The sequence below is a fragment of the Macrobrachium rosenbergii genome, chromosome 17 (assembly GCF_040412425.1).
Source record: "Macrobrachium rosenbergii isolate ZJJX-2024 chromosome 17, ASM4041242v1, whole genome shotgun sequence".
In the NCBI taxonomy this organism is placed as follows: domain Eukaryota; kingdom Metazoa; phylum Arthropoda; class Malacostraca; order Decapoda; family Palaemonidae; genus Macrobrachium; species Macrobrachium rosenbergii.
The window spans coordinates 26,399,262-26,420,776 of NC_089757.1; the positions used below are offsets into that span (position 1 = coordinate 26,399,262).

The 21,515-nt window shown below is 36.2% G+C and overlaps 1 protein-coding gene across 8 annotated transcripts in view; it reads left to right on the plus strand.

The window, feature by feature from the left end:
- Positions 1 to 21,515, plus strand: part of LOC136847803 (capping protein inhibiting regulator of actin dynamics-like) — a 346,484-nt gene that overhangs the window by 217,096 nt on the left and 107,873 nt on the right. For 5 of the 8 annotated variants that reach the window (XM_067119718.1, XM_067119714.1, XM_067119716.1 and 2 more), the window contains exon 2: positions 10,693 to 11,451. In XM_067119718.1, the coding sequence (XP_066975819.1) occupies positions 11,388 to 11,451 (64 nt within the window). In that variant the 5' untranslated portion in view covers positions 10,693 to 11,387. Of the gene's footprint in view, positions 1 to 10,692; positions 11,452 to 21,515 lie in introns of those variants that run through there. The other 3 variants (XM_067119713.1, XM_067119717.1, XM_067119719.1) reach the window with 1 other exon arrangement.

Here is a 21,515-nt window from a genome sequence, read left to right on the forward strand (position 1 = left end):
CCACTCTAGTTGTAGTGAATAAAAGAATAGTACGTATATACTTTTAGAATATTTTTCGGTAATGTCGCTCTAACCGGAAGCTCATGGTAATATATCTCTTGATAATGTCTCCAAGTGTCAAGCTCACTAACATCCGCCTGAATATAGAAATAGTAATGCCTGCTGCAATATTGACGTGACGCTTGATGCTTGACATGCTACCGAGAAAGCGATGTTGAATCAGTGGCATGCAACTCTTAACGGCAGTGCAACGAAATACATATATATATATATATGTGTGTGTGTGTGTATGTATACATATATATATGTATGCTTACATATATATATATATATATATATATATATATATATATATATATACATAGACAGAGAGAGAGAGAGAGATAGATATACAGTTATGTGTTCTGTGCAACATTTCAGGCGGCAACTCTCTCTCTCTCTCTCTCTCTGCTTTGTTCTCTCTCTCTCTCTCTCTCTCTCTCTCTCTCTCTGTGCTTTGTTCGTTCCCTTTTCGTTTGGCAAAGTCTTCTGGTGTCCTCCATTGTTGTGTTCCTCGAATCTTTGTTATTTCAGTGCGTGGAGGAGACTGGATGTTCATCCCATTCAACGTCCATCCTATTGTTTTACCTTTTGTTTGGTATTTTAAATCCGTTAGACTGGAGTGTGAGTATGGAGAAGAGTTCCTTGTGATCTTGATTTTTCTTGTGTATTATACGTATACATATATATATATGTATATATATATACATATATGTTATATATGTGTGTATATATATATATATATATATATATATATATATATATATAATCTTAAACGTGTTTGTATTGTCAGAATATCATTGTAGACTAGTCTTTGGTATTATACTTATCTCTTTATTTCCCTTTTCATATTGGTTTACTATTTCCATATTTATCTGCGGTTTGTTTTGCGCTTTTTCTTATCTATTTATTTATTTATTTACTTATTTATTTATTTATTTTGTTTTTTTGGGTGCGCGCTCTTTGTGGAAAGACACAAGTAAGACGCCGATACCGAAAATTAGAAGCCAATTAAGGCAACTTGTTTCCGCCCGATATTTCTTTTTCAGTCTTTCGATAAGAACTTCCAATGTTTTCTTACATTTTCTTTGAAGTTTGAGATTATTTTTTCACCCTTTTCATATTTACATTCTGGGAAAAAAGAAACTAGACCTTATAAAATGCACAGGAAATGAAACTCGGGAAACCAGAGCAAAGTATGAGTTCCATTTTCGGCAAACATTGGCCTGGAAACCTAATGGCCCACCGGTATTTGTTTGTTTTTGTTTTTGCTGGGAAAGCCACTCAAGGAAATGACGTTTCTTGTCATTTCTCCCTCAGTTGTTTATATTACTAGTTTACGGTCCTGACCTCCTTTTGAACGGCTGCATTTCTCAGAAAGCCAATTTTCTTCTCCTTTTGGCGTCGTCCTTGTCTAATATTCTCGTTCACCTTTTAATCTGGTAACTACAGTCTGTTATTAAGGTTTTACAGACATTCTTCTGTTTTATACCTGTTACATGATGGTGTAAGAAATATATTTGCGTATATATTTTTTGTATTTAATGAAGAATTCATTTATTTCTTCTTATATGCTTATTCTCCTTAGAGAATAAGCATATAGCATTCTCATGTAATAGAGAATAAGAACATAGCATTCTCATGTAGTAGAGAATAAGAATACAGCATTCTCATGTAGTAGAGAATAGAGAATAAGCATAAGCATTCTCATGTAATAGTATGTTATGATACTTCCCTTCCCTTCTTCTCTGGTCCTTGCGGTGACTCACTAAAAGCTACTTAGCACTAGGTAACCACTTCCCTTACTAGGTCACCAGAAGTACATTAGGTTTTAATGGAACGCCGCCGTATCCTTCCGTCATTTCCCCGGTTTTGATGCCCACTACACCAAGACCACACACCAACATACACACACACACACACACACACACACACACATATATATATATATATATATATATATATATATATATATATATATATATATATATATATTATATATATATATACATATATATATACATTATGGTGTATGTGTGTGTTGTAAAAAGAATGAGAGGGAGAAGACCACAAAAATTTAAAACAAGGAAGGTGTAACGATTTGGGCAAGAAATGGGGAAGACTTGGAACTTCCATAGAGGCCAAAGTAAGAATATGTGAAAGAAATACTGAGGCATCTCCCTTTATGAAAGGGAATTGTGGATGATGAGCGGAAATGAAAGAAACAGATATAAGATATTGAACTGAATTTATGTGAATACTATATGATTACGTAAGAAGCCCTGAAGGGTGTAAAGGTTAAGATAAGTATAGTGGGAACAAGGATGGTGTAAGTGAAAGGATGGATCAGAGTGCATTTAGATGGTTAAGCCTCGTGTATAAAATATAGGATGATTGCTTAGTCAAAAGAGTTTATAATTTGGAAGGGAGTAGGAGTGGAAGGACTAGAATGCACTTTAATATGCAGTAAGCGTCAGAGTGTTTGTAAGAGATTGGTGAGTGGGACAGTATGTGTTGTGAATTCGACATTCTGCTAATGGCCAAGTGTGGTGGTGTACGCAGTGGCTAATGTTGTAGAAGACTCCTTTGCCAAGGATTCATCCACTGCTTACAGCAGTTGAAAGAGGCGATGGCTGTTGTTTTTTTTTTTTTTTTTACCCACCCTCATATTATGGGAAACTGTTATTATTACACACACACACACATATATATATATATATATATATATATATATGTGTGTGTGTGTGTGTGTGTGTGTGTGTGTGTGTGTGTGTGTGTCATACTTCTCTGGGTTCGTCTAATTTCAGTTTCAGATACACCCATACTGATGGAGAATATTCACTTATCTCCGATCAGTAGCCATTTTCTTGTCATTTCTAGCAACCAATTCAGTTAATTGATTTTTGGTCCATTTTCCTTATCGTCTTAAAAAGATTCTGGAAACTCTCAAAATCTCGAGTCCAGTAATCTTGAGTGTCGGCCTCTTGTTCTCGCACCCTTTCGCATTAGTCTTTGAATGGAAAAACAAATGCACAGTTATGTAACTGGACAAATGCATTTAAAATAAAACTCTGCAGAGAGCTTTCGAGAATCTGTACGATTCCTCTTTTCAGGAATTGTACAGATTCTCGAAAGCTCTGTTAGTTTTACTTTTGAATATATTTGTACAGTTACATAACTTTGGATTTATTTTTCCAAAATGTTTTTCATCTTCTCTCTCTCTCTCTCTCCGAACTTCTCGAAAGCTCTTTATAATTTCATTTTTAATATATGTGTACAGTTACATAACTGAGCATTTTTTTTCCAAAGTCTCTCTCTCTCTCTCTCTCTCTCTCTCTCTCTCTCTCTCTCTCTCTCTCTCTCTCTCTCTCAGAACCTCACTTTCCCTCCCACGCGTCATCTCACTTCACCGCCGCCTTCTTCCTCTTGCAAATATTATTGGAAGCCGTGTTCTCCTCTCTGCCTTTCAGTCGGAAATTTAATACCCTTTGCAGAGTGAATAAATTTCCTCGTGTGTCCTCTGATGGTCGCCAATCTCTTAAGCCGACTGTCTGAGGCCCTATAAGGTGATGACACGGATGGCTGGAAGATAAATCTCAAAGAGGGTTGGTTTTGTGGGGTTCTTTTATTTCATTTGGTCGCGATAAATGATTATTTTTCGTGGATTTTTTTTCTTTTTTATTTGGTTTTGGTTTTGGTGGTGAGTTTCTCATATTCTTTTACTTACGGTAATGATTTTGTCAAGATTTTGAGGCTATAGATTCAAGACATTAGGAAAACACGTCAGACTATTGATTGTCTGTCTATGTAGATACCCTTCAAACTATTGATTGTCTGTGTAAGTGAATACCCTTCAAACTATTGATTGTCTTTGTATGTAGATACCCTTCAAACTATTGGTTGTCTGTTTGTATGAAGATACCCTTCAAGCTATTGGATGTCTGTGTGTATATGCAGATACCCTTCAAACTACTGGTTGTCTGTTTGTATGAAGATACCCTTCAAGCTATTGGATGTCTGTGTGTATATGCAGATACCCTTCAAACTATTGGTTGTCTGTGTTTATATGTAGATACCCTTCAAACTATTGATTGTCTGTGTGTGTGTATGTAGATACCCTTCAAACTGTTGGTTGTCTGTGTGTCTGTATGTAGATAGCCTTCAAACTATCGGTTGTCTGTGTGTGTATGCAGATACCCTTCAGACTATTAGTTGTCTGTGTGTATGCAGATACCCTTCAGACTATTAGTTGTTTGTGTGTGTATGCAGATACCCTTCAGACTATTAGTTGTCTGTGTGTGTATGCAGATACCCTTCAGACTATTAGTTGTCTGTGTGTGTATGCAGATAACCTTCAGACTATTAGTTGTTTGTGTGTGTATGCAGATACCCTTCAGACTATTAGTTGTCTGTGTGTGTATGCAGATACCCTTCAGACTATTAGTTGTCTGTGTGTGTATGCAGATACCCTTCAGACTATTAGTTGTTTGTGTGTGTATGCAGATAACCTTTCAGACTAGTTGTCTGTGTGTGTATGCAGATACCCTTCAGACTATTAGTTGTCTGTGTGTGTATGCAGATAACCTTCAGACTATTAGTTGTTTGTGTGTGTATGCAGATACCCTTCAGACTATTAGTTGTCTGTGTGTGTATGCAGATACCCTTCAGACTATTAGTTGTCTGTGTGTGTATGCAGATAACCTTCAGACTATTAGTTGTTTGTGTGTGTATGCAGATACCCTTCAGACTATTAGTTGTCTGTGTGTATGCAGATACCCTTCAGACTATTAGTTGTCTGTGTGTGTATGCAGATACCTCTTCAGACTATTAGTTGTTTGTGTGTGTATGCAGATACCCTTCAGACTATTAGTTGTCTGTGTGTGTATGCAGATACCCTTCAGACTATTAGTTGTCTGTGTGTGTATGCAGATACCCTTCAGACTATTAGTTGTCTGTGTGTGTATGCAGATACCCTTCAGACTATTAGTCGTCTGTGTGTGTATGCAGAAAACCACACACTTGTGTGTTTTTTTTTTTTTTATCAATATACTTTCATGTTACGTCGATAATTTATGTAACCTATGCTAAAGTTTGTGACCTCGTGACGGAAGTGTATAGATTAAATCAATTAATATTCCTCAGTTAAAGGATAACTGTATATCTTAACTTTCATAATGACATCCCGTAAAATGAGCAGATCATGAATTAATTAACGCACTTTCCACCGTGTGATTTCTGTAATCTCTCTGAAACGGTATAAATTCTCCAACTTAATTCCTGAGCATTTCGGTCATGGGAATCTTAGATGACGAAAGTCCTGGAACGAGGAATCCATGACGGGAGGAGAAACGCTGGATAACGCAAGATGTCTTTCAATCGAGACTACAAATCCATTTTCAAAGGGGATCAGATAAATTGTTTTCGTCTTTGGGGATCCAGGACGAATTCAATTCGAGAGAGAGAGAATTAGAAAATTTAAAGGAGTCGGAGCAGTGGAAGTGTCTTTGAATTGATATAATGCACCATGATTCAGTTATCGTGGTATGTCACTGAATGCTGGTCTTTGATGGGTAAGCCCGGATTATTAATACGGCATTGATTTAAATGGTATTAGAGAATTAGTTAATGGGAATGGAATGAATCTCGGATTATTGCTGAGTGAATGGGTCGAGAGGTAATGGCTAGACTAGGCTAGTAAATTAAGTCTTATCAGAAGATAAGGCATCGAATTATAGTCTTTAGAGGTTTTCAATATTTTTGAGTGTTGATGTAAAGGTAGTTTTATCGGTAATTTATGGAAAAGTCAATATTATGCTGTAATTACATGTGAGAATGTTGTGAGGTTCACTGGATTTAACTATTACTTCCTGAGAATTCATGTTTTCTTCTGTGTTCCCAGTCTTGACTCTTCTTTTATGGAAATGATTCCGAACGAAGGAGAATATGGATGAAGACGTGAATGGAAAAGTCACTGAAAATAAGAATCATAACAGAAAGTAACGAAATAAACATAAAAAAGAATGGATCATTACGTCGACAGCCAATCAAAACGCAATTCAGAGCGTTCGGGAAGTGTTCCGTCCCTTTTCTATCGTCGTGTTTGATTAAACTTGAAAACTCAGAGTTAATCCAAACACGTTTGGGCCCTCCATCTTACATAAAAACCGAAATTATTTTTACGGCGGGTGATGACGAAACGAAATTGGCTTGGGATGCCTCTCTTCAACCAGCCTAATAAAAGTTCGGTCTGAAGTTTGGTCATTTTTTATCTCTTCTCCTTGTTATGTAATGGTCGTAGAGAGCAATGAACGAGAAGGCGATCAAGAGAAACCCTTTCGTGTGTTTGAAGTGGAAATTGGTTACTCGATATTCTGTGTGTGTTACTTGGAAAATAAGGAACCCTTCAGCTAGCTGTAGATCTGGACTGAACTGTAGTTCGTTTGTGGGTGGGGTTGTGATGTATGACCCCTTTCGAGTTGTAAGTTAGGACTGGAAGTGTGGAGCCTGTTGGTGGCCTTGTACTAAAAGCAAGGAATTAATTTTTTGTGGTTTTAGGTTTGGAGTGGCATTGTGAAGCCAGCTTTTGGTTTTGGACTGACAGTGGGAAACTGGTTGGTTTTAGGTTAGGACTAGAAGTTTGAAACAGTTTGTTTTTGGAGGCTTTTTAGGGTTTGTGTAGAATGTTGAAAATACATTTTTAATTTCGATTTGGAATTAGAGAGTTTTTTTTTTTTTTTTTAGTGTTTGGGATCCTCTTGTGACTCTGAACTTGAATCATGGAACCCATTTATTGCACTGGATTGGAAGTATAGAACCTGTTCATGGATTTATGCTAGAAGTATAAAACCCATTTCTTGATTTGGACAGCAAGTTTTGATCCCAATTGCAGTTTTGGACTGGAAGTATGGAACCTAATTGTGAGTTTGGTCTGGAAGTATGGAGCTTATTTGTGAGTCTGGAAGGAAAGAGTGAAATCTATTTCCAGATTGGGACTGGGAATGTGGAACCCGTTAGTAGGTGTGAACCGGGAGTGTGGAACCTGTCGGGAGGTTCGAACGATTTGTGTGTTTTGACTGAAAGTGTGAGAACCCCATTTATGGATATAAACTAGGTAAGGAACCTGTTTGAACTGGAAGAGTGGAGCTTGCTTGGTAGTTTTGGACTGGGCGTTCAGAACCAGTTTGTGGGTTTGGACAGAGAATATGCAACCTGATTTCATTTTTAAACTGATATATGGAACTTGTTTGCGAGATTGAACTAGGAGAATGGAACCTGTATGTGGGTTTCACTGGGAGTGTGGAACCCATTGGTACGTTTGGACTGGAATGTGGAATCTGCAGGTTTAGACTGTATGGAAACTAATCGTAGTTTGAACTGAGAATTGGAACCCATTGGCAGATTTAGACTGAAGCTGTTGAACATGTTTGTGGGTTTGGACTGGAATAGTGGAGTTTGCTTGTAGGTTTGGATTGGAGTGTGGAATCTGTTGATAGTTTGGACTAGGAGTGTGGAATCTGCTGATAGTTTGACTGGAAGTGTGGACTCCATTGTAGCTCTGAACTGAGAGAATGGAACCCATGTGATATTTTGGAATGTAAGTATGGAATCTGTCTGTGAGTTTGGACTGGAAGTATGGATCATATTTGTGGGTTTGTACTGTAAATGTTGAACTGGTATTGGCTTTGGACTTTGAATTCTGAAGCCCAGATATGTTTGGAGTGGAACTAAGGATATTGTAAGATTGTGCTGGAAGTTGGTAACTTGTATATTGCGGGATTAATTCAAAGTAGGAAAAAATTTTGTGTATTGTGGTTTCGGACTGAACGTAAGAAACTCGCTTGTTGGAAAATGTGCGTTTTTATTCAAAGTTTGGAACTGATGTGGGTTGCAGGGTTGGGTTGGAATATGGAACCCGCTTGTTTATTTTGACTGAAGGCCTGGAAACTCATGTATTATGGTTTGAGACGGTGATTTGAAAATACCTGTTGCTGAGTTTGAACTAGAAGTGGACTTACTGATTGTGGATTTAGGTTCTAGCGCAAAACCCATTGGTTTCAAAATTGAAATTTTAGTCTACGAGTTTAAAAATATATATGTGATCGTAATACTTAGTCCTACTTTTGATGTGACCTTGGTATAAATAATTGGCTAATGTAAGTAATATAAAATTAAAAATTTTTGAAGAATGACAGACAAGCAAGCCAATCTTGGTTATCCAGTATGTAATTTTATTAAAGAACCTTCTATCAATAAAGACCTGTGTCATAAACAGAATTTGGATAAATGTCGCTGGTTTAAAGTTGCTTTATTTGTTTTAGTAGAATCGTGCAGTTTATTAATTCTAAGAATCTTTATGATATTTAGACAAAATAATATTTCCCGTCACTGCGTCAACTGTGATGCTCCCGTATTGTATGCAGGTTGAGTATAATAAAGAAAAAGACATAAGATTTCAGGCTTCCGTATTTTATGGGAGCTGGATTATTATCACATTGCCTTTCATATACACATTGAACGTTACATTCTTGCAGCAATACGTAAATGAAACGTGTTTGCTCTGTAATAAAAGTCAAAAACATAAATGTAAAGTAAAAAGTGGCACACGCGCAAATTTTTGCAGATTTTCTTGAAATTTTAGTAAGAGAATGGAACGCAATTTGCAATTATGACCATAAACATGGAAAAACTAGCAAAAACTGAGCTTACATGTCTTCATAAATTTTAATTGTTTACGCGCAGTCCCTTGACTTGTGAAGCAATACTGTACACGGTTTAACTTTACCTACCGTTTTTCAGAGCTTGTAAGAACATCGTACCCATTGCTAGCAACTCGCTGTAATTAAACTTGGAAATAAAATAACATTTCATCATCGCCTCTCTAAAACAAAAAGCATTTGTAGGATGGAGTTAGATTTCATTTTAGTGTCAAGATTTGAAAGTGAGTTTATTTTCAGTAGAACTAAATATTCACTTTTGCTCAGCTTATTTCAAGTGCATGTTGCATTTAAAATTCGACCATCAAACATTTCACTAGTGTTATGATTCTTTGCCGTAGGCAGCTGTATATAAATACACACACAACACACATACATACATATATATATATATATATATATATATATATATATATATATATATATATATATATATATATATATATATATATTGATGAATTCCACTATTGAATGAAGGAGAAACAACAGAGGAAGAAGAAAATACAGGAACAAGTTAAGATTGAATTCCCTTTCGTCCTTTGTTGCTTCATTGCGGAGTACACCGATATATTTTATTTTCGTGACTGAGAAGGATGCATTGAATATATATATATATATATATATATATATATATATATATATATATATATATATATATATATATATATATATATATGTATATATATATATATATATATTATATATATATATATATATTAATGTGACGAATGTGTGTTAAACCCCTCAAGTAAAAGTAAACAAGTGCCTGGCAATATCATGTTGCGCGTCTACTCAAGCATTGTTGACAGGTCGTTTGTGCTGTGTTGACATTCCACGTTATAAAAAGGTTCGCCAGTTTTCGCTCTGCTTCAGAGATTTTTCGTCCTGCTTCCTCGAAAGACTTGATTGTTTGTCTCTCTTTTTATTTGCGATCATTGTCGATTCCTCGAGTACAAGGTTTGGTACCTGTAAGTCGTTAGCGTTTAGTTGGAGGCTGGATGAAAGTGTAGTATGTGTTTTGTATTCTCTCCCTCTCTCTCTCTCTCAGTACATGTGTGTATGTATATACACACATATACATATGCATGTATGTATATATAGAAATATTATCATATATAAATATATATATATATATATATATATATATATATATATATATATATATGTATTAATATATATATACATGCATACATACATATATATATATAAATATATATATATAAATATATATATATATATATATATATATATATATATATATATATAATGTTATATATATATATATTATATATATATATTATATATATTATATATATATATATATATATATATATATATATATATATATATATATATATATATATAATGTCTGTAAATTTATTTGGTGTTGCGAATGATGAGCGTGGGTGGCGTGGATGTAAAAGAAACTGTCAAAATGTTATACTTAAGGAAAAATTTAAGTATTTCATAAACTTGCAGGTGAATGGGCAATTGACACGCTTTTTTTTCTTGTGTGTGAATCAGTTTCACCTGATTTCATCCAAGGATGGTTTGGTCGATTGCAATAAGAAGTCTGCTCAGTCTTTGTATAGACTGAGAACGGAACGCTAAAACTGCGTTAACTTAGATATTCCAAAGAGTTACATATGAAATCCCTTGTATGGTTGTAATTTTCTCCTTTACTATATTTCGGTTTGAATTTTTGTATATTCAGAGCTGAAATCAAACAGTCAAGTGTTATGTATTTTGTTGAATCAGAATTTTTACTGGGAGTGAAAAGTTGACTCATACATAAAACCTTTTGTCATTGGAAAGGGTAAAAGATAGGCCTCTTTATATCTCATTACTATTTCTGATTATTTGTATATAGATTTATATCTTTTAAGATTGAATTTGGACACTCGTAACCATTTCAACAATACTTTTTCCTCTTTTGCAGATTATTCGTTCTTCGACAAAGCCTTCGGGAAGGAGGCCTCACAGCAAGAGCCTCAGGCGAACCAGGGCAGGAAATCTCAGCGCCTCTCTCGCTCTCCCGCTGCGAAGGGACGCCGAGGTCATCCAGTAAGAAGCCCCAAAGCCACTCGATCCCCAACCCAACCACCCGGAGGACCACCCCCAAGGGAGGGAGAAGGAAGAGTCCAGGCCACAGAACATCCACCCACCGGGCAAAGGCATCCAAACAGAAGGGCGCTACAGGTCCTGAAAAGGATCCACGCCAACGCCCTCCCGCAGAAAGAAGAGCAGGAGGCTGCCGCGCCCCAGACAAAGGGGGCGTCCCAGTTATCAGAGCAAGAAAGTGATCCTCCATTATCACAGGGTCAGCCTTGCCCTCTGAACTCCGTATCCTACAACTACCTTCAGATCTTTAGCGAAAACCCGGAGGTCCTTATCGAAAAGAACAGCACATCCTCTAAGCGGGAGAGTTCTCCTCCTTCGGGAAGCACGCCGCCGCCCAGTCACAATAGTTCTCAGCTTCAGGAGATCCTGTACGGCGTGCCCAATGTCCTCCTACGCCCAGACGATTCGCAGAAACACGCACGTCGCCACCTCCCGCAGCAGCAGTTTCCTGTCGCCTTCGGTGTTGTAGCGGAAGAAGGAGAAGAAGAAGAGGAGGAGGAAGGAAGGCAGAAGATGACTACGATGAGACACGGCTCTCTCCTCGAACGCAAGAAGAAACAATGGGAGGAAGAGAGAGGTAAGATTAGGATTGTGCTTCTCTCTCTCTCTCTCTCTCTCTCTCTCTCTCTCTCTGTAGCATTCCTGTTGCAGTTTACCTACAAATTCAGTTTACATGTTTACCTACATGGAGTTCGTAGAGTGATGTCACTTTCATTCATTTTTTCATCTTCGGATGGATCTGCCGAAATTTATATTAAGACAAAATTAACCTATTAGTATACACTGTAGAATTAACTTTACCTTAGGAATAACTTACACCCAAAGGGAATTATATAGGATTGGTCTGACCAGAATTCCATTAATTCATACCTGGGTGACTGACATTATCAAATTCTGCATCAAGGTAATTACAGAAAAAAAACAGCGTACATATAAGTATGTTCATACACACACAATCGCGGGGATACTCAACACAAACATTTTCCTGCCTACCGACAAACTTATCTTCCATTTCATTTCCTCGTAACGTCCTACCAGCATTTTCTTTTTCTCGCCTGTTATATCTTGATGATCATTTAAGAAAATCCCTGGGCTTAGTGGCCTCGTCAGAATATACCTTCTCTGGCATTTGCTCACACGGCTTTGCGCTTCTCTCCTCTTTAAGGATTTTCAGAAAAGGAATTTTATTGGACGGCGAGACTTTTTCATTGCTGACAGATTTCGATACAAGAATTGTTGCAGAAATAAATGGCAGATTGCTTGCGTTAGTTGTTTCTTTAAAAGAAAATTCTAAAAAACGCATAACCTGTGGATACAAACACTCACACACATACATATATATGTGTATATATACATACATATACACAGATACATACACATATATCTGTGTGTATATATATGTATGTATGTATGTACATGTTTATATACATACATACACACATTTATAATATATATATATATATATATATATATATATATATATATATATATAATATATATATATATATATATATATATATATATATATATATATATATATATATATATATATATATATAATCATTAATACGTTTCCTCCGACTTGGGTGGCTGCAGAGAAAGCAACAGTCATCATTGCAAGTCTATCCTTTTTTACTGCTTAATCATAGATTGCAGAAAGTTTTCACACCATGTGATACATCATATAACGACACTGACCCAATTTCCTAATATACACTGAATACCTTTTGCGTGCCTTGCATACAACCGCGATTCCTGGATTCTAAGGAACCCGTCGTCCAAACAACTTTCTCTTCATCTAGTCAGCATTTTCCTCCATGTCTCGTCCCATGCACTTCTAAAAACTTACGAATGATATACATTTATTTTCAGTCTGCCCGTGCCTGAAACTCACTTTTATACAAAGCAGTGTGTTTCCCATCTTTAAAGTTTCGCTGTAGTCACAAAAGCATCAAATGACACTAAACAAATCACCTTTTATACGAGTATTTAGCGTCCTCAGCACCTTCTACATCATATATCTGACAGCTCCCCCATAGGCTTTCTCTTTGCTCATGTACTAACAAACGTTTTAGTTTTCTGTAAAAGAAAACTATTGTGCCGGCTTTGTCCGTCCGCACTTTTTCTGCCCGCCCTCAGATCTTAAAAACTACTGAGGCTAGAGGGCTGCAAATTGGTGTTGATCATCCACCTTCCAGTCATCAAACATACCAAGTTACAACCCTCTAGCCTCAGTCATTTTAATTTTATTTAAGGTTAAAGTTAACCATAATCTTGCGTCTGGCAACGATATAGGACAGGCCACTACCGGGCCGTGGTTAAAGTTTCATATACCGCGGCTCATACAGCATTATCCCGAGACCACCAAAAAAAGTTAGATCTATTTACGGTGGCCTTGATTATACGCTGTACAGAAAACTCGATTGCGCCGAAGAAACTTCGGCACATTTTTTACTTGTTTTATTTACTCTCAAACTTCTCGCGCAACTCTTCCGTAAGTGATACTTGATCCCCGCACCGTTTGTTTTCTGTTTTATGTTTGCCAGCCAAATTTTTATCATAAAACTTCCTAGTAAATTAAGTATTGTTATATCCTAACGAAGTTTACAATCACCTTATGACGTTCTTTTGATAAAAAGGAACACCTGTTCGTTTCATACAGTCCTCCCGGACCTACTTTCATCCTGACGCCCATTGCACATCCATGTCACCCATTCTCACTGTTACTACCATATACTGTAGCATCTGATCAGTTCCTTGACCCTTAGCATCCTAGAACTTTAAGTGCCTTCTTACTTCCCAAACAGCCACTTCTATAAGCTCTTTCAAATTTACTTAAACTATTCCACTTTAGTATTAGTCATATCAACTTTTTTTCACGCTCAGCATTAATTTTAACAAGTAAAAAATCCGCCGAAGTTTCTTCGGCGCAATCGAGTTTTCTGTGCAACCGCTACAGCGTATAATCAAGGCCACCGAAAATATATCTGTCTTTCGGTGGTCTCGTTATAATGCTGTATGAGCCACGGCCCATGAACTTTAACCACGGCTTGGTGGTGGCCTATCCTATATCGTCGCCAGATGCACGATTATGGCTAAATTTAACCTTTAAAAAAACTACTGAGGCTAGAGGGCTGCAATTAGGTATGTTTGATAATTGGAGGGTGAATGATCAACATACCAATTTGCAGCCCTCTAGCCTCAGTAGTTTTTAAGATTGAGAGGGCGGACAGAAAAAAGTGCAGACAGAGTAAAGTGCGGACGGACAGACAGAGCCGGCACAATAGTTTTCTTTTACAGAAAACTAAAAACTCCTCAAAATGCTTCTACCTCGCTGTCGACTGCTTCTTTCCATATGTGTCTTTTAATAGGAATTTCACCTACTTGACATTTCTCTATGCCTTTCATTGTTTCCGTTGCCTTCTTTCCAAAGTACCTACTCGAACTCACTCCCAAATTTCCAGTGACCCATTCTTTCCTCTCTTACCTTATTTGTCCGTGACTGACTTACGCATTATCTTGTAAACCTCTACGCGATCACATCTGTCATGCAACTGCAATTTAAACACCCCTCATTTTTTTTTCACCGAACCTATGATTTCTTTACCTCACGAACATCCTTTTTTTTTTTCCCTCCAGTGCGTGTGTAACCGCAATGAATCTCTGCTGACATATTGGCCTTATTCTTGAAACTAGCTTACTTCTCATCTGTCTTCCGCTAAAGTATGTGTATATATAATAAATGATATTATACATATGTAAATATATATATATATATACACACACATATACATACATACATACATACATATACTTTTGGGCGTCGGGATCAAGGAAAATGTAAACAATTGTTTTTCTCCATTACACTATCTCCTATGGATGAAAATCAGTCTATGCCTTGGTGGTAAAATCTTTTCCTGTCTTCATAAGAGCTCTTTTTCAGTTAGTGTACAAAACCTCACATACCACAAAATTGAAAGACGGTGCTCGTACACCAGATGGCTGTTGATTGAAAATCCACGATGGAAATGGGCCTTCAGAGTCGGTTTTTTCATTAGTTTAGTAGCCTTGAAAATGGTAATTTCAGCTGGCTTATATGTTGGGTTAATTTTGGTCCATACACTACAACTTGATCAGACGTGTTTGACGTCCTCCGTAGGGCATAAAAGATATTTTGGGCAAAATGTAAGCATCCTAACGCACCCTTTTCTCTCTTACTTTCTGTGTCCATGGCTAACTTATTTATAATCTGTAAACATCTACACGATCACATCTGTCATGCAGCTGCAATTTAAACACCCCTCATGTTTCCTTCACCAAACCTAAAATTTCAGTACATCACAAAATCCTGTTTTTTTTCCCTTGATGGTAGTGTGATTCGATGATGCAATAACTCGACAGAACACGGAATGATAATATCATGACCAGCATTGTGTCTACCAGAACGAGAACCTGACAGGATATCTGAAATAAGTATATGCCAGTTACCACCCTTGACTTTGGTCACTCACCACCTTGGTTCTCGTTCGACTGGCCAGCATTGATGTAACTGCCCGATGGCGTGTGACAGTAGTGAATTGCAGTCCCAGCGACGGATGACATAATTTTTTGCCTTACTGCAGTTATTGCAATTGTCTCATCCTCGACAGGAGGATTGCAAATCTTACTGCCATATGACATCTGACACCTGAAAGTACTTGACAAGCATCACACCCTAAAAGAATGGAAATCATAATCAGTCCCACTTAATACAGTTATCATGGGCACATCCTGCAACGAAGGAAAATCATAAGCAGTCATTACAGCTTTCATGGGTACATGAACAAACAAGAAGAGCTGTTGGACATCCGTGATTGCGTACCAAAAACAACTTTAAGGCGATAGGCTCATCGCAAAATTTTTTTTTTTTATCCTTTGTGAAGACAAAAGAATTGACAGATGGAAGTGAGCATCGACCTCCTCCTCCTCCTCCTCCTCCTCCTCCTCCTCCTCCTACCATTTTAAATTCACAACCTGTTGCTCCGTTCTGCTCCGCTTCCTTTTGGCCGGTGATATTCTTCTGTTTGTTTGTTTGCCTCATTCCTCTAATAGTTTCCTTCATGTTTTAGTCTCGTTGTAAGTATTTTTATTGTCGCTGAAGGCTTCTAGTTACATCTTCAATAAAATTTAGAATTTAAGACCCTTACAAGAATAAAACTATAAATATAAATATATATATATATATATATATATATATATATATATATATATATATATAAGTGCTTATATCAACATCATTAAGGTCTATATTGAGACTACTGTAGTTAAGCGACAAAAATAAAAAAAAATAAAAATATGTAAAATATCTTTGAAATTGAAATAGTCAACAGTTCTCAAAAACAAAAAAAGGCGGAATAAAATACGAAAGGAGGCCCATACCAAACTCCAATCTGAGGTTTATTTGACCAGCTTTTTTACTTGCATTGTGGGTGGTCATCTCATTCACTGATTTGTCTTGCTATTCCCCGTTAGCATTACTTGCCCAAAGGTTTTATGATACCTACAGTCAGTCAAATTTCCTAGCCCTCAAGACTGTGAGAATAAAATCAAAATCAGAGAAAAACTCTTTAAATACTGAAATCTTTTGGGTAAAAGAGCATGAGGAAAGTACCCAAATACCTCAAACACTAATGGTATCAGAGTATGGAGGAGAAAAAAAAACTCTCCAAAATATGGTTACGAAAAGGTATAAAGGAGAAAAAGTCCCAGTGAGATTGTCTAGTACTTCTAATTATAACTGATTATAGCGAGGAAAAAGCTTTGGTGAAATCCCTGGACATAATCTCATCAGACGGAAAAAAGAGAGAGAGAGAAAAGTGAGGGGGGAACTGCTCCTGTAACCTAAAAATTCGAGGAAAATCCCCTAAATCTGATTATTAATTTACCGAGATGGCTGAGGAGAAATCCCTAGACGCTTCCTCTTTATAAGAAAAGATACTTGGAGCAGGAGAGAGGAAAGGGGCGAATGTGTAAGAGGAAATTAATAGTTGAGGAGAACAAAGATAAAATAACGTACCTCTGCATTAGACGTACCCCGTAAGTAATCCAATTAAAAAATAAACAAGATGGGAGAGAGATACCCCCCTCCGGTACCCCACGCCCCTCACCCCCAATTTCACCATTTCCGTCTATCTAATTACGCCCTGGCGTTCACATTCTCTCTCTCTCTCTCTCTCTCTCTCTCTCTCTCTCTCTCTCTCTCTCACAGACACACACACACACACAGCCGGCCGGACGCACTTTGCGAAACGAGATTCGATAAAGTGAAGGAAAATAAAGTTGTGGTCAGAGGCGTTCCAGTCCTTCACTTGTCCTTCAACTGTCATAAAGGGTGACATTTATCTCGAGAGCGACTCATCCATTCCGGAGGGAGAAAGAACGGACAAAGGTCAGAGGTGAATTCGGATTAAAACTTAAATACAGGAAAATGAAAACTAATGTTACGAATGTGAGAGGCAAGGGTACGTAATGGTTTGCAAATTTACTGAATTAATATCGGAGTATAAACATTAAAAAGCAAGGTAGAGAGTGGGAGGACAACAGGGAGAGGGTGAAGAGGGAACTGTTATAATGACGGGAATTTGTATTTCTAATTGCTTACACCATATGCAAAACCGTGTGTATGTATATATATATATATATATATATATATATATATATATATATATATATATATATATATATATATATATATATATATATATTATATATATATATATATATATATATATATATATATATATATATATATATATAATACCATAAGGAGAATGAAACAGAAGATATGTTCTTAACTGTTTCGTCTGTTGAGACTTATCTGAAAGACTGGGACATAATATAAGAAATTTACATCACATATGTTAAGATGAAAGTTCAGTACAGGCGAACATGCAAACAGCTAAAAATGGCCGTTGACACCCACAACGAATAGACAGCTATTTTTTTTTTTTTTTTATAGAGAGAGAGAGAGAGAGAGCGGGTGTGCTCCTCATAAATTCTGCTTTCGCATGAAGCCTGAACAGGAATATTTTGTCATTTGTACCCAGCTTAACTACACTCTTTAGAACCTATTCGTTTTGTGTATTTCTTTTGAAGCAAATGTGTCAGCTTTATACATTCCTAGGCCGATATTCATTTGAGCCAGAACGCTCCACAAATGACTGCGAGGATTTTGCAGATCCATTTTTACATGGACATGTAAAAATGTTCTGTATGAAGCTAAAATGGACCCAGTTACATTTGACATTTATTGTGTCTGTAGTCTCAGAGTTTTACGTATAGGTTCGCCAAAATTTGTCGGAAAATGAGGCTTTCAACTGAAAAATGTGACCACCTCCAAAATATGAAATGAGGAAATCATATATTTCCTTTTCAGATGCAAATCTGGATGAATTCACCCGTAGTCAAATCAGATGATCAAGCTGCTTTTGCCACGAGCGCTACCAGCAGCACCACTGCATTGTAATTATTTTCTTGTCGCCACCACCAACGTGATTTTTATTTTCATTACTATGACATTAAATTGCGACCGCAACAACATAAGTATTAATATTGAAAAAATAATCTTAGCTATATAATGCTTTGTGCTTTATGCTGTATGTTCTTCCATAAAACTAACAAACATGTCGGTAAATTTGTAACATGATCATAATTGTTATAAAATCCACAAATATATATATATATATATATATATATATATATATATATATATATATATATAAATATATATATATATATATGTATATATATATATATATATATATATATATATATATATACATACATATATATGTGTGTGTGTTTGTATATATAATATATACTATATAATATATATATATATATATACACATACATACATACATACATATATAACGCCTGTGTTTAGCATATTCATGAATGCAACAGACCTTTGCCAGTTACTAAAGTTTGACGGAGACTACAGAAGGGACAGCATCCTCTGTAAAATAGTTTCAGAAAGCCTCGTTCTAGAAAGGAATTACACATGTGGGTCTTGCTGTACTAGCCAGACTAATGTCAACAATAATACTCAATTAATCATGTGAGGAATGAGCATCTAGTCAAAGTGCTCTGTCTCCCTGTCGTCGGGAAGAGACAAAATGGAAATCAGATGAACAATAACTCTCGAAACAAAACCGATAATAACCGCGATCGCTGTATCTCATCATCTCATTTCCTTCCCTTGGAGTGCGTAACTGAATTGTCTGATGAACGGTCGGCAGCAATCAGCCGACTCTCAAGGCCCCATTCCAATATTCCCTCGAACTATTGCGGGGGGGAATAATAAGCATCTTGGCCTTATCGGACGTCGATAACATATTGAAACTATGCCAAGCACCTGGTGTGGGAGTTGGAGTGGGGCTGGTGGTGGGGGGATGATAAGAGAGTCTGTTTTTAAACGAATAGGGGAAAATATTGTTTTCAGTTGCAAGAGACAGTTGTTGAAAAGCAGGGGATTTGGCATAGGGGAGAGAGAAACTGAGTTTATTGGTGAAGATTAGGTAGAATACGAATTGCGCAAACGAATAGTGGCCAAACATTAGGAAACCGAAGGCTTTTCGGAAATAATGATGATAATAATAATAATAATAATAATAGTAACAGGTTTTATTGATAGTGATTGCTACGTCAGCTGCATTCAATTTATGTAGAGTTCTCTCTATATAAGAAAAGTCAGCAATCACTTTCAATAAAACCTGTTGGAAAGAGAGTCTACTACCCATATATAATTATAGTAACAATAATATTTTTTAATATAAAATCAAATATACATTATTTTACACAAATATACATTATTTAAAAAAAATGGTGCCAAGAGGCTACAGTTTTCATTTATTATAAAAAAATTGCAGGGAAAATAATAGAAATATAAAAAACGAGGTCAGAATGCTTCCCATTTTGTATCTTACCAGTATAAATAAAAATCTTGAAAGGTCAGACAACAAATGTATTATGAGCATAATTCTATAGGAAGATTATTTCCATAAGCATATTTCTTATCATGTTATGGTCATGTTTGTTTATTTTAGAACCTCGTCTTGAACAGCACTATAAAAATGATTGTTATGATGATCTAACCGTTTAGAAAGAGAACATAATTGTTTAAATATCCGACTGGCCAACAATTTAATTATTGGGTGTTTTAGTTTTCTGTAAAAGAAAACTATTGTGCCGGCTTTGTCTGTCCGTCCGCACTTTATTTTCTCCGCACTTTTTTTATGTTCGCCCTCAGATCTTAAAAACTAATGAGGCTAGAGGGCTGCAAATTGTTCTGTTGATCATCCACCCTCCAATCATCAAACACACCAAATTGCATCCCCGTAGCCTCTGTAGTTTTTATTTTATTTAAGGTTAAAGTTAGCCAAGATAATGCTTCTGGCAACGCAACAACACAGGCCACCACGGCCGGCTGAGAGTTTCATGGGCCGTGGCTCATACAGCATGACAAGTATATCGAGACCACCAAAAGATAGATCTGTTTTCGGTGGCCTTGATTATAAGCTGTACAGAAAACTCGATTGCGCCGAAGACACTTCGGCGCATTTTTTACTTGTTTTTCTTAAAAGCAAATATCCATAAAAATATGAGTGTGAAAATATCATAATTACCGCAGGGATCTAAAATGTTTCTTATTATTATTATTATTATTATTATTATTATTATTATTATTATTATTATTATTATTATTATTATTCAAGTCCCTTTAAAGATATTGGTAATATTATCATAATTACCGCAGAGATCTAAAATGTCTCCTATTATTATTATTATTATTATTATTATTATTATTATTATTATTATTATTATTATTATTATTATTATATTATTGTTATTGTTCAAGCCCCTTTAAAGATGTTGGTAATATTTAATAAATTTTGGAATGGCGTCATACTTGTATCCGGTATAGTGCAGTATGTTGCTCTGGATTTTACCATTTAAGAATTTGGGATAATTACTTGCTTAAGTCCGTACATAAAATGTCAAGTTCGCGAAGTCACCTAGAGTAAAAATATATGGAGACATTACAGGTCATATGATATGACTAATATATATATATATATATAGAGAGAGAGAGAGAGAGAGAGAGAGAGAGAGAGAGAGAGAGAGAGAACTGAGGACCTCTACTGCGGCCTGGTTCCCGCTAGCCACACAGATCGGAATATTTACTGCCTTTTGTTTGTGTTTTGTTTATGCTTATGTCTTTTGTTTATGTTTATGGTATTTTCCATCTTTTGCTTATGTTCTACGTTCATCCCCAAGGGACTGGTACTAAACACAGCGCCCATTTTCCACCTTGACTATTAGTTACTAAAACCAGAGGGGTGCGGTAGCAGTGTTCAGTTTTACCTATATATATATGTGTGTGTGTATGTATATATAAATTATATATACATGTGTGTATACACATACACTTACAGTTACGTATGACTACGTACATTGATGCGCAGTAAGAAAACGGTAGTAAGCGAAGCGAAAGAAAACGATACAAGCAAAGAAAGAAAACGGCAGCAAGCAAGTCAGGAAATGCATTGATCATGCGTAAACAAAAACCAAAAAAAAAAAAAGCATAATAAAAGTCTCGAA